Source organism: Cryptococcus depauperatus, chromosome 8 (assembly GCF_001720195.1).
Source record: "Cryptococcus depauperatus CBS 7841 chromosome 8, complete sequence".
NCBI classification, from domain to species: Eukaryota; Fungi; Basidiomycota; class Tremellomycetes; order Tremellales; family Cryptococcaceae; genus Cryptococcus; species Cryptococcus depauperatus.
The window spans coordinates 1,201,751-1,215,133 of NC_089475.1; the positions used below are offsets into that span (position 1 = coordinate 1,201,751).

The window sequence follows — 13,383 nt, forward strand, 5'->3', positions numbered from 1 at the left end:
GTCGTTCATTTTCCATGGTAACTATCTAATTTGGTTTCTTATTATGGCAAAGATCGCCATGAGAATTGACATGACGTTGTGACATTTTATCAGACGGTCTATATCAAAGCATAAACGTACAACTCTCTCCAATTCTCTCGCCATTCAAAAGCTTCTAATTTTGCATACTGTCTTATCTACCAAATCGCTCCTTGCCCTATACCCAATCCTCTCAGTTTCTCACAAGCTGGATTCGTTTGCTTTCTAATCTCCTTGATTTTTTCATGATCCGCGCCTATTCCAAAAAAACCGGAATGGTCCGCTATACGACTACGCTTCCTATCGTTGAAATTTTCACACTATTGGTGGTGACGAGGTATCAGCACGAATGCCAGCTAGTATTGGCATAATGTTTCGAAGAGAGTGTGGACATACCTCGTGTTGAAGTCTACGGACATAATGTCCCTCTACATTCTTTTCGAACAGTCTAATTTTTTGTGAAAATAACGCTTCCATTCCTGAGCCCCGTCTCGTCTCTGGCACACTCTTCCAAACATCACTCGACTCCCATTCGCGTTGATTGACCCAATAAGGTACTTTCCAATTAGATGTCATTCTCTCCAAATTCAGTCGCGCACTAGATTCAAAAGAGTAAGAAGGGTCCCGAGCAGGTGTGGAAAACAGAGAAGGAAGGATGGTGATGATCGAGAAGAGAAGGACAAGGAGAATGGGGAGAAAAGATGTTAATGGAGTTGCGTCTCCATCGTCTGCTTGGCGTGGTTGGCGAGGGCGGCCTGTTTGAAATGTTCTAAATCCCCCTGGGCCTCCAAATGTGAATACTTGTGCACGGTTAATCGCTATCTTGTCAATTTTGAGAGCACCCACCATTTGCATTCCCAAATCCACCGTTGCCAAACCCGCCTCCACCACCGAAAAACATGTTAAATAGATCTTCCGGGTTTATATCGCTGTTGTATGCGAAACCCGGATGGCCTCTCATACCCATGCCGCCTCCACCAGAAGAAAAGGATGATGGACCTGGATTGCGTTGGGTTGGATCATAGGAAGGGTTAGAGTCGTATGCTGTTCGAAGATTCGAGTCTGAGAGAACTTGAAATGCTTTGGATACCACTAAAAACATCGTCAACGCGCTACTCATAGCGAAATGAGTAGTAGTGGTTTACTTTTGAATGCTTCATCTGCCCCTGGTGCTCCGCTATACACTATTAGTACAAATCTTGCTGTTCAAGCTTGTAAAACATACTTTTTATCTGGATGTAAAGCCAATGCAAGCTGTAGGGGTCAGAACATGACACATTCGCCGAAGAAGATTTAGCTTACTTTTTTGTAAGCCTTTTTAACCTCATTCTCTGAACAAGTCTTTTCCACTGTTAACCTATCAGCAAGCATTTCATAGTTCTCGTGCAACTCACCTTCCAGAATTTCATAATACTCATGATGTTTACATGCCTTGACTCTTCTTACAACTTCAATCTGTTGCGGTGTATAGCTTCTCTTTCTCGTCCTGTCATCGCCCGCCTTAGAGCTTTCCTTCGTTGTCTTATGACCTTGTCTCAGATGAGCCGACGTAACATGTTCCTCTACACCACTCGCTTTCGCATTGGCACTTGAATGTCCACTAGATGACTTCTCAGTCAATTCCGGCTCGCTGGAAGCCATTTCTCGCTCAATAACGGTTACCAATGCCTCGCCTTCGGGAGTAGAGAACAAAGCGACAGATTTGCGAGCAAACTTGAGAGCTGAAGTATAATTCGACGCCGACTTGTGCTTCTGGGCAATTGAAAGGGCTCTTAGCGCCTCTTCCTTGTTGACTTCCATCTTTTGTTTATGTGAATTTGCTGAAAAGTCTTATTGTCTAAAGAAAATATCAAAAATTATGGACTGAGTAACCATGCCACTCGAACTCGTTCAACGGAATCAAATTGATTCCGTCCCTTTGCCACCTATGATCTTGTTTCATCGCTTTGTCTTTATTTTATAATAGATTCATCATCTAAAATAATGTCGCAGAAGGTTTTTCTCTCTTTGCCTGCACCGCTGGTCACTATCCAGTTAAATTTGCCCTCTTCCACGTTGCTTTCAAGTATTCCAATCCCGTTCGCTTTTTCCTCTTATCTCCGTACCACTTCTTCCGGCCCACTTTCCCCCGATGCTCAACTCTCGTCTCTCATTCACAAAGATGTCCCCAGTCATCCAATTACTCTCTTCGTGACCCCAAGGCTGAGGGGCGGTAAAGGTGGATTTGGAAGTCAGCTGAGAGCTGCAGGTGGAAGGATGAGCTCTGGCAAGTCCACAAACATGGATTCTTGTCGAGATTTATCTGGACGACGACTAGGAACTATCAAAGAGGCCAAGCGGTAAGCAGGGCTCCCTAGTGCCTTAGAAATACGCTGACAAGTGCGTAGACAAGCAGAGTTATTAGAATCCGAATCAAGTCTCCGCGCTCAAGCTATCGCCGCTGACAAAGCTAAACTTGAGACTCTGGAACGTCAATTAGGTATTAACGCTTCCGAATCATCTGGTGAAAGTAGAAAGAGGAACTTGGGAAAAGTTGATTTGGGAGAATTGGCAAGGAAAAAGCACAAGTTTGACGATCACGAATTTTTAGAAGAAAGTCGGGAGATCAACGAAAATGTTCGGTCGGCTGTTTCCAAATGTTTGTTTTCCTCATAATGGTCCAAGTATGTACTAAATGACTCTATAGCGCTTCTACTAAAGAAGAAAAAGGCTAAAGCAGGCAAGGCTGCCGACAAGGGTAACGGCAAAGCGGAGGTCAAGGAAACTGCAAAAGCAGAGAAGGACAAGTTGGCCATGCCTCCTCCTCCCTCAGCGCCTGCTGCTGCGGCCGCATAAATCCGTTGAGCTGAAATATTATTAGTATGTATCTTGCTTGTGGTTACCTTGACAACTCTGCGTCAACAAAAAGTAAAAACATGGACGATATCAAAACGAAATAAAGTAAATCCAACATGACTTCTGTCTACGACCTTTGCTTCCCTACCACCTGGGGGTTCCAACTGGCTGGCTTTTTATTGCTGAAGAAGACAGCACTTTGCGCGATTCTTTCCCTATCTCCCTTTACAGCCCGACACAGTACTTGCTTGTTGTTTTAAGAAGCCAGTCGGCGTGGTTGGAGTAATTGTAAAGGAGCTAATGGCAAAACAAGTAGGCGGGAATGAGGAATTTTTGGACAGAGATGGAGTAGAGCGAAACCAGCTTTGTAAACGATGTCGACATGGCTGATCGCTTGCCTCCATGACCTGTGTATCTTGCTGTTGATGCGCCGCCTTTCTCCTATACAGCCGTTCACTCCATCAACTCAAGCCTGACAAGGGAATCATGCGCACAGCAGCACGCACACGCTCAAAACTACCACAATAGACACGAATATCGGCAGGAAAACATGAGTTTTTGAGCTCCTATCTTTCTCTGGAGAGAAGGATAAGAGAACAGAATTGTATGAGCTAAGAGATGAATTGGGCTGAGATGAAGTTAATTCAATGATTGAAATTGGAGGCATGGCAGAGTCTCATCATTTTACTCGTCACGTAGCAGGTCCAGCACAGGTGCATATATACTTTGCCGCTACCACTTAGGCTATTGTTTAGTTGTTCCCAGCCAAGATTTTTGCTTCTCGGAATTTTAAGAAGCTTTGAGAAATGCAGGTTGCTTCTGTGCTAGGGACAAGCTGGTTCTCTACCATTTATCTCTATGCAGTATTCAGTCAATCAACATATATCAGCTCGCTTGCTGTCCCTCTTGATACCTGTAAATTCCATTGCGGATCTCCTCTTGCTCTTCATTTCCAACCAATCCACCACCAACTCAAAAATCCCAATGATAGTAAAAGAGTGAATTCAAAATGAAAATGAGCAATCCTCAAATCGCTTCTAGACCGTTGATGATAGGATGGTGCTGCCACTATCGGCATTACATAGAATTGGGATATTCCGCATACTATGATGTTCCGCATAATATGGTATCCAATATATACATAACTATCTTTAGTAAATGCATTTATACACGCTCGTGATTTCCCAAATAGACATCCGGCGGATCGGGACGAAGTGGAGGTGGATCGCACGTGGCAAAGATTTATTTGTTTACATTTTCCGCCGGTCAGTCTTACCTCTAGGGTGTTTTTCAAAAAAAACCTCTCCTCTCTCTTTCTACCACGTTACTTTCATTGCTCTCCGCTCACGTGAAGATCGGCTGCAGGTCACGGACTGCTCCTGGCCCCGGCGAGCCTCTCGGCGGGTGATTTGCGGCTCCGCTCTCTTATTTATCAATCTCAAAGGATTCTTTCGGCGCACGTTCGCATTTACAAATGGATATATAAGGTGGTACATTGCCGCTAGCTTTCTCTTTTCCCTCCATCATCGTGCAAGACAATTTGCCACTCACCATACAAAGATATATCACCATGTCTACCCAAGCAAACCAACGACAAGACGCCACTATCCCAGCTTCTACCCCCAATACCCCAGCTCTTATCCCATCCAACTCGCTCAATCCCTCACCGGCCTTTTCCACTGTCTTGAAGTCTCCTGCCGTATCAGAGTTCCTCCTCGAGTATCCGTTTGAAAAGGCGGCCGCCGACAAGCAAGCCATACCAGAGTGCTGGAGTCACCGTGGCGCTTCTGCTTCTTTTCGTGAGTGAAACCTTTTTTTTGGCCCGAGTCCCAAGAAAGGACAGGGAAACGGTCCGATTGTAGGAGAGGAACTTTTTGCTAATCAATGGTTTATCATTTCATCCGCCGTGAACTGTGTCATGTGTCGCTCTATTTAACTGCGCTTCTTTCAAAATTCTACAGCGGAAAATACCATCGCATCTTTTGTAGAGGCATGCAAAGCTCGCACCGATGGCATAGAGACGGGTGGGTGTTTATACAGCTGTTGTGTAGCATTCTGATGCGTCATAGACATTCATATGACTACCGATAATGTTTTGGTCATGTTTCATGATCCGGAATTGGGTCGGACGACCGATGGTAAAGGTCGCATTGATAAGCTTCCGTGGAAGGGTGTTTTAGAGTACGTTGAATGATGATCTTGTCGAGAGTGTTTTAAACTTTTTGTCTAGACACGTAAGGACCCGAGCAGAACCATTTCAGCCGATACCTCAGTTCAACCAGGTCATTGACATCCTTCTTCAGCCGGAGAATTCCTATGTGAAGCTGAACGTCAGTGTCATCTCTTTCAAAGGGAGCGAGGCTTTTTACAGCGTTTCTTCATGATTCTTGCAAAGCATTCGCGCTGACGATGGGTCCGATCGGACCGGGTGTTTTAGCTTGACCTCAAAGTCGAGAACGATCCGGTGCGACTGTTTGGGCTCATCAAGAGTGTGGTCGAAAGTTATGGTGGTTGGCAGGAGAAGCTGGCTTCTAGAATCATTCTTGGTATTTGGCATGTGAGTCTATCGTTGTTTCGTGTTGGAATATGCTGATGGTTGCGCAGCCGAAATTTATCGTTCCTGCAGCAACGATCCTTCCCTATCTTCCTCGTTATGCCATCTCGATGGACGTTGTCCAATGTCGCAAACACTTCTTCACTTCTTGTCACGGCTTCTCCATCATGTATCCAGCACTTGCTTCTTCGGAGGGAGCAAAATTCCGCAAAGAATGTAACGAAGCTGGAAAAAAAGTTTGTTGTTGGACTGTGAATGAGATGGAGGAGATGAGACAGTGCGTGCGATGGGGCGTGTCCAGTGTCATTACCGATAAACCAGACGTATGGAATAAGGTTCGGCGTCAAGTATGGCACTTTAAGCGTGTCGATTCAAAGCTGATATTGTATAGATTGAAACTGATCGCGCCAAAGCTCTCAAACCGACTCTCTCTACATATATTCTACCGTTCATGAGAAAGAAGAATTGGTGGTTTGAATATGTAAATAAACCCGTCCATTGGTGTCTTACAAGCTGACTCAGCACTTATAGCAACGTCTCGCACGGGAAGAGACTGAATACCTTGAGCGTGAAGCTGGTACATTCAATATTCCCATCCCTAAAATAGAGATGCGTATTGCTTCTGCTTCATACGAATAACAAGACTCCAGGGTTCTGTTTATTTTCCCGGCTATTGCATTCGACAGACGTATAGGTCTAGAGGGGAAAGGGTTGTATATGCGTCCCCATGGTTGCCATAAAGACGTTTAGGACTTTTTAGAACTCACTTTATGCTTGATGATTTACATGATTCTCTTTTATATCTTTTTACTAGTGTTCTCATCCACCCAGTCGCTTCAGTCGCCGTCGTGTAGTATTGTCCATTTTACTCCCTTTTATTGTACCATTCCCTGTCTTCTCTCATCATGCATCTATCCACGATCATGGACATCTGAGGATCTCCGCTGATTAGGCTCTTATCTACTGTTGCGTGCCTGCTCTTATCTTGGTATTAATTTCTGGCAGGAAAACATTAACTGTTTTTTCAATTCTAGATATAAACTTGTTTTCATTCTTTGTTTGTATATTGCGAAGGCTTCAGTAAATCAAATTTATGGGCAACAGTAACAGCAAATGTCCATTGTATACTCTTTTTTTTTGGTTTTACGTATTGAGCTAACAAGCCAAGTACGCTATTTAGTCAGCCAGAAAAAGGCATGCCCTCTTGGGATCCAACCTCCTCAGTCCATCCTCAGCCAAGGAAAAAAGTAACGCAAGATGAAGTTCTCGAAAGATTTTGTTATACTCGCTGCACATATTCCGCCATCATACCTTCCTCCAAGCCAGCAATCGCAGACAAGTACAGGTCGAAGTTACAACGGTCCGAGTCGGTTGCCGAGTGAGAGACTGAGAAAACAGATCGAATAGATGGACGGAATGAAAACAAGAAGAATGGCCAATGAGCAAGAGAAATCTGGAAAAGAACAAAGAGATTCAGAACAGAGGCCAGAGTCGACAGATGACTTGCCAGCATATGAAGATGCTTCGTGTAGGTTCCAGAGAGCGCCTTTGGCCCTACGAGACTGAAGGATTTTAGGAACAGAAACGATAGACTCCAATCAGAATTGAACAGTGCGATGACCAGATGAATACGTGTATGTCAGCACTTCTTACTAGATCTAAGCTCTTTTGGCCTTTGCAAGTTATCTGTGACAGCGTTCACAGCTCATATAGAGCCAAGCTCTGTGATCCGAGACGAACAGCATGGCATGCCCATAACACTATGTCTTAGTCTACAATACGCCTTTGAAGCTTTGAAAGGTCACCATGAATAAAGGCATGGCTGGTGTTTCCGGACTTTGAAGTTGTAGCTTGTACCACCTCAAGAAGCGCAGAACTGTGGCTCAAAACTTACAATGACGGGCTCAAGCCAATGGCACGTTGATGTGTACAACAGTCCGCCGGGAGAAGGCTACCAAAGAACCTTTGTTGAGAGTATATTCTATTTCACTTGGAGACATTACGCTTACTCTCAAACACAACACGGATACAGCCTTTTCTCGACGATTTTCAATGTAAAAAAAGTCTCTAATCATCGGCTTTTGTACTGATAGTAAGTATTAGTAGAGTGCGTATACAAAACCAGAATCTACTACTTGTTGATATGAATCCAAAAGAAATCAAAAGAAATCATTTTTGAGAATATTCGAACACAAAGGACGGACATGAAAAGTGGAGGTCACCTAATGTCGGATGATGAAAACAAGTAATTCAGCTCGCCAGTCTATTTATTATTCATCATTTATCTTTTGGATTCTTTCATTCTTTATTGATTTCTCTAAAATGACAAAGATTCCTCTCTTATGCTTCAACGATGTCTACAGAGTTCAGCAAAAGTATATCCCTCAGCCAGGAGCTCCTTCAGACGACACTCCCAACAAGACAATCACAGTCTCTCAATTTGCAGAACTGTTGCTCGGCGTGAGGGACGCCTGGCCAAATAGAGCTGACGTCAACGACTCGTATCCCAACAAGGACAACAAGGACGGACTTGTCCTCTTTGCTGGAGATGTCTTCAATCCCAGCGTGGAAAGCTCAGTCACAAGAGGATCGCATATGGTAAGTGGCAGGAGGTTTTATTGAGGTGCTGATTATGGTATAGGTGCCTATCATGAATGCGCTCAAGGTGGATTATGCCTGTGTTGGTAAGTTCTACCCATAGATGCATGGGTGTAGCTAATATGCAGCACAGGAAACCACGACTTTGATTTTGGTAGGGACATGTTTTTGTGCTTTTCCTACTGTCAATTGATCTCCGCCTGGTGTAGGCTTTCCACACCTCACAAAGCTTGTAGAATCCACAAACTTTCCGTGGCTGTTATCGAATATTGTGGACGTTAATACTGGACAACAACCTGAATCTCTTCACAAGTTTCAAGTGACTGAACGTTGTGGGGTCCGAATCGGGCTCATTGGTCTAGTTGAAGAGTGAATTTCATTGCTTTTTCCTTTACAACTGGGCTATGGTGCTAAATAGACTTGTTGCTTAGAGATTGGATAGCGACAATTCCCTCTTGGCCTTGTAATTTCAAATATCGTCCCATGAGAGAGACAGCACTTGAGCTATCAAAAGAGTTGAGAGACCCAAAGGGCCCACACAAGGTCGACATCATCATCGCCTTAACTCATTGTCGAGTTCCAAATGTGAGTGTGCATTTTTTGGCATGTAGGACCTTGTCGCTTGCCTAACATGGAATTCTCATCATCATTGAGCGCATGTCTGCAGAATTAGTCGTGATCGATAATCTAACCGGACTTTAGGATATTCAACTTGCAAACCAACTTGGTTGTATTGCCAATAAAAACGGAATGGAGAACGAGCATGGCGTAGACCTCATTGTTGGGGGGCATGATCACGTATGTTTATTGAAATCCTATCTCATCACGGTTGCTAACATTGTATAGATCTATTATGTATGGTTCTTGTAAAACCGTCAAAGACAGTACTGAAATCTTTCTTAGATTGGCAAAGGCGCAGCTTCTTGGGAAGGATACTCTGGAGAGAAAGATGTTCCAGGGACCACAGAAGACCACGGTGTTCGGTACGTATTTCATATGGATACTATAGCCTTACCTAATTGCACTAGAGTTATCAAATCCGGTACCGATTTTCGAGACCTCACCTCCGCCACGCTAGAGGTTATTCCCACACCACCCGGCTCTATCCGCTCACATATTGTATCATCCCTGACTGGCTCTCACCTTTATGTTTTGCCCTCCTCACCATCTTCTCCATCTTTTGAGGAACTAGTGAAATCGCTCCTTACAACCGTTTCTGAAGCTCTTTTGAAACCCGTCTGCTTCACCTTGACTCCTTTTGACGCAAGGTCAGAAATTTGCAGGACACAGGAAAGTAGTTTGGGTAATTGGATTGCGGACGTGTTGATGCATGCTTATGCTGAGAGTATTGTGGAGGGAGATAAGGCCAATGGAGACGATAACGGATCCGGAGCGGACGCAGTAATTTTGTGTGGAGGTGCTTTGAGAGGAGACTCACAGTATGGGCCTGGACAGATATCGTTAGGTGATATCTTAGGTGAGTTTCCTATGACTCCTTCGCAAAAATCAAACATCACTAAGAAGACATAGAGATTCTTCCGTTTGAGGATCCCGTGGTGTGTATAGAAGTGCGTACTTGAAATCAATGGCTGTGAAATTCGGCTTATCTGTACAGCTTGATGGCAAAGGTATTTGGAATGCCCTCGAATCCGGTTTGTCCAAATGGCCCGCTCAAGAGGGTCGCTTCCCCATTATTTCCGGTCTTGCTGTCAAATGGGATCATTCTCGACCACCTTATCATCGCATCCTTTCTATTCACAGGCTTGTCCAACCTAAGAAAGATAGTGATGAACGGGAAGACCCTTCTGACATGGTAGATTTCAAGGACCAAGAAGATGGCACGCGGGTCATTGTGAAACAGAGAAAATTGCAATTGGGAGAGGAAATAAAAAACGTAGAAGGTGGAAAGCTATATAAAGTGGTGAGTGTGTCTCCGCAGCCATGCACATAGCCTCCGATTAATTTGAACCAGATTACCCGGGATTATATGGCCCAGGGATATGATGGATTTGAGGCTTTGAAGGATAGGAAATTCATTGTTGATGATGAAAATGGACAAATCATGTCCAGTATCCTGCGTAGCTTCCTTCTTGGTAAGATCTTTCTTGTAGCCATAAGTAGTCCTAATTCAACATCGATACAGGTTCATCTTACATTTTCCGCCATAAACAGCTCGCAGAGGCAGTTCACTCTCACCTCTCTCGCCGTACATCTCAAGTCCTCTTACGCGCCCGAGAACAGCACCAATCTCAATCATCTCCTCCTGTATCTCTCTCTTCTTTTTCTCCTCAGAAAGACTCCCTTTCTGTGCAGTCTGCTGTTTCTCAGCTCAACGGAGGAGTTTCGCTAAACAAACATATGGGTAACTCTTTGCAAAGGACTATCACGTTAGGTTCGGAGGTTTCAGACTCTTCAGCTTGGGGTACACTCAAAAAGCACGTTGTGCTGCATGATTGGGGAACAATCAGAAATGCTCTGCATATTGCAAAGCATGAACATATGAGTTCGATGGATGTTGTAGTGAGTGGTTTCTTAGGGTTAAATTACCCAACAAATACTAAGATAAGTACTATAGGCTGGCCAAGCCATGCGTCAAGCTGGCCATCATATGCCTCGAGCGTGGTCACCACTTGAACTTCCCACACAGGAGAGACATAAGCCGTCACAAGCTATTGCCATACATCAAGATAACAATGCAGGTAGAGAAGCGCAAATCCATGATTTGGCCATTGTATGCCCGTTGATTGATGGGAGATTGAAAGATGTTTCAGCTCGCAATCCATGAATCAAGGACTGCAGCACATTTAGAATCCAATCTCGTACGAGCATACGGATGTGTTAGATGCGTACGTTGCATTACATACTTTTTAGACTGTATTTGCATCTGTCGTGTGAATTGAATCCTCCATTAATGTTGTGAATCTTTCACGTGTGCATATGTCACCCTCTACCAATGCAGTACAGTTGCCTACTATGCCATCTCATAACTTTATGGAGATTAAGAATCCAAGGTGCTAGGAGGAACAAGCTAAGAACGAAAATATCTCGTGTCTAATCTCTAAGCATCAGGAAGTCTAGTTTGTTCACTCAAAAGCTTCACTATTCAGAACTATTGAATTTAGGATTTTCCACTACTTAGACTTCTGGCCCAAATAATAAAAGCAATCATCCACTATGCTCGCGATAAAGAAGGCAATCCTGCAAACTGCATGTGGAAAGTAGGGTATATACACAGTCAGTCATCATGGGTGAGTTTATCATGCCACCAGAATCTGGTTATTTTTCTATCTTTGAGCTTTTCGTGCTACTGAGACGACTGTTTGTTACTTGTGACCAAATGGGGCATAACATACAACTATATCAAAGAACTTATTGTTGCTAAGCTATCCTTTTTTCTTCTTATTCATTTGATTCATCAAAATCTGATATTCTCTATTGGCCTTCTGTTTCTCATTCATGTTGGCTCCTTTCTTGGCAGTCTCATGATCCATCTCGACACCTTCTTGTGCTGTTAGCCCTTGTCTGACCCTCCACTTAGCTTTTCTGGCTCGTTTCTCCGCAGCTTTAGCTTCAACTTCATCCGTAGCAAGAAATGTCTTAAGTGAGGGGATGGTGGATGATGACAGAGGTTGCAAACGGGACATGAACGCTGTACTTTCGTCTGCTGAAGGAGAGGGAGAGCGGATTGGGGATAGATTCGCGTAGGGATCGTATGATAGTGGAGAAAGCGATCGGGTACGGGAGCGATCTCGAGGTGGTCGAGACGGAGATTTAGAAATGGAACGGCGGGAAGGAGAATAGCGATTATGCCATGTATAGGAAGAGCGGCGACGACGTTGCGGAGGCGAGTTAGTTTGTGTTGTCCGTTCTCTTCTTCTGGGAGAGGGAGAATGATAGGATGTGCGGTGATGTCGGGGGATCCTGTTATGATCAGGAGCTGGAGAAGGTGAGCGAGAATATGACCGAGGCCGGTGTCGTTTATGTTTGTATCCTCGATGCGATGGGGAGCGAGAGTATCGACTTCCATACTCCTTTGATCTCCGCCTTGTATGATCGTCTCTTAAACTCGAACGCGATAAAGATCTTTGATGTCTGTACCCGGGCGATCTTGATCCCAGGTCATCCCCATATCTATTCATTCGAGAAGGAGAAGGTTCTCTCGACCATGACCTATTCCTTGAGCGAGACCTGCTTCGGCTCCTTTTTCTTGAAAATGCTCCCAGCTCATCTTCGCTCATATCCTCGTCTTCATCCTCGTCCTCACCTGAAACTCCACCAACTGCTGCCTTGAGATCGTATTCTCCAGCGTCTCCGAAGATGTCTTCATCTTCCGATTCAACAGCAGGCGGAGCAGAGGGCTGGTCCACAGGATCGGGCGGAATTGCAGTGAGGCCTTTGTGAGATTCATCAACAAGGTTCTGTTGAGGGGCATGCTGGGTTTTTGTAGAAGAATCAGCACGATTTGAGGTCTTTTCCTTTTTCTTCTTTTTCTTTTTCTTCTTCTTTTCAGCTGCTGCGACTTCCTCTTCTATTTTTTTTTGAGCGATTGATTTGAACTGACACGTAGTGCGTCAGCGTTGGAACCTGTTTAACTTTCTGAGACAAAAAGATTCACGCCTTTTCCCAAATTTTCCTCTACTGGATCCTGGCCTTTGACTTTAACCTTCTTTGTTTTGTTCTCGTCCAAATCTTTTCTTAAAAACTCCAATTCTTCATCCACATTCTCTCCTTCTTCTTTGGCTAATTCTGCTTTTCTTGCCGCAAGCAGAGCATAATCAAGACCCTTCACTAGAACCGAATGCTCAGCATCGCCGCCAAGATAAGCCCGTTGCTTCTCAATGTCTACAAGTTCTTCAGTAGTAGCATTGGCTTTACGAGCTTCAAAGTCTTCAAGAAGTTTCTCTACCTATCACATGTGGTTTCAGCGAAATGTTGGTGCTGTAGCATTGTGATATACCGATTTGTACTCATCTTGCGCGCCCTGTCGCCTCATTACTGCTCGGTCCTTGTACTGGCTCTCTTTTGCTTCTTTCTTGAGATGTTGACGAGGCGCAAAGGCGGGCACATCTGATTTGCTTTTAGCTTTGGAATGGTCATCCTTCTTCTCATGGCTACGAGGGATCAATACTACCACCATAGGTAGTCAGTTAAAAGGGAAACGTGCCTCTCTTTAGCCTGAAGACCCCATCCTCGCTTGGGTGGTGGTGCACCAAGAACATTCCGAGATAAGGATGATCCAGCTGAACGAGGTGCTGAAAGCAACGAGCGGAATGCATCCTAAAGATCATAAGCCTTACACATGCCACTGGTTGACAAACCTGGTCCATTCTTGCAGTTGAAAAGCTGTAAATGGGAACAAAAACGTGAAAAAATGGTCA

The 13,383-nt window shown here is 44.4% G+C and overlaps 6 protein-coding genes across 6 annotated transcripts; 4 read left to right on the plus strand and 2 right to left on the minus strand.

Moving 5' to 3' along the window:
* Positions 1 to 176: 176 nt before the first annotated feature.
* On the minus strand, positions 177 to 1,818 carry L203_106389 (uncharacterized protein; the record flags this gene model as incomplete). Its single annotated transcript, XM_066215740.1, has 7 exons — positions 177 to 338; positions 415 to 818; positions 865 to 1,110; positions 1,164 to 1,195; positions 1,244 to 1,272; positions 1,321 to 1,367; positions 1,413 to 1,818. The coding sequence occupies 7 exons, from the start codon at positions 1,816 to 1,818 to the stop codon at positions 177 to 179; spliced, it is 1,326 nt and encodes a 441-aa protein (XP_066071837.1).
* A 183-nt stretch (positions 1,819 to 2,001) lies between these two features.
* On the plus strand, positions 2,002 to 2,853 carry L203_106390 (uncharacterized protein; the record flags this gene model as incomplete). Its single annotated transcript, XM_066215741.1, has 3 exons — positions 2,002 to 2,357; positions 2,406 to 2,656; positions 2,705 to 2,853. The coding sequence occupies 3 exons, from the start codon at positions 2,002 to 2,004 to the stop codon at positions 2,851 to 2,853; spliced, it is 756 nt and encodes a 251-aa protein (XP_066071838.1).
* A 1,570-nt stretch (positions 2,854 to 4,423) lies between these two features.
* On the plus strand, positions 4,424 to 6,046 carry L203_106391 (uncharacterized protein; the record flags this gene model as incomplete). Its single annotated transcript, XM_066215742.1, has 8 exons — positions 4,424 to 4,652; positions 4,815 to 4,877; positions 4,923 to 5,034; positions 5,084 to 5,183; positions 5,291 to 5,410; positions 5,458 to 5,754; positions 5,799 to 5,888; positions 5,939 to 6,046. 8 exons carry the CDS (start codon positions 4,424 to 4,426, stop codon positions 6,044 to 6,046), a joined length of 1,119 nt encoding a protein of 372 aa, XP_066071839.1.
* Positions 6,047 to 6,500: 454 nt separating this feature from the next.
* L203_106392 (uncharacterized protein) lies at positions 6,501 to 6,789 on the plus strand (the record flags this gene model as incomplete). The annotated part of the gene is made up of 2 exons (XM_066215743.1): positions 6,501 to 6,529; positions 6,576 to 6,789. The coding sequence occupies 2 exons, from the start codon at positions 6,501 to 6,503 to the stop codon at positions 6,787 to 6,789; spliced, it is 243 nt and encodes an 80-aa protein (XP_066071840.1).
* Positions 6,790 to 7,729: 940 nt separating this feature from the next.
* Positions 7,730 to 10,790, plus strand: L203_106393 (uncharacterized protein; the record flags this gene model as incomplete). The annotated part of the gene is made up of 14 exons (XM_066215744.1): positions 7,730 to 8,005; positions 8,049 to 8,091; positions 8,139 to 8,159; positions 8,215 to 8,374; positions 8,437 to 8,590; positions 8,708 to 8,803; positions 8,852 to 8,860; positions 8,909 to 8,988; positions 9,034 to 9,482; positions 9,536 to 9,573; positions 9,621 to 9,926; positions 9,978 to 10,098; positions 10,149 to 10,525; positions 10,581 to 10,790. The coding sequence occupies 14 exons, from the start codon at positions 7,730 to 7,732 to the stop codon at positions 10,788 to 10,790; spliced, it is 2,340 nt and encodes a 779-aa protein (XP_066071841.1).
* A 598-nt stretch (positions 10,791 to 11,388) lies between these two features.
* Positions 11,389 to 13,332, minus strand: L203_106394 (uncharacterized protein; the record flags this gene model as incomplete). Its single annotated transcript, XM_066215745.1, has 5 exons — positions 11,389 to 12,561; positions 12,621 to 12,911; positions 12,963 to 13,116; positions 13,170 to 13,257; positions 13,305 to 13,332. 5 exons carry the CDS (start codon positions 13,330 to 13,332, stop codon positions 11,389 to 11,391), a joined length of 1,734 nt encoding a protein of 577 aa, XP_066071842.1.
* Between the last annotated feature and the right edge of the window lie 51 nt (positions 13,333 to 13,383).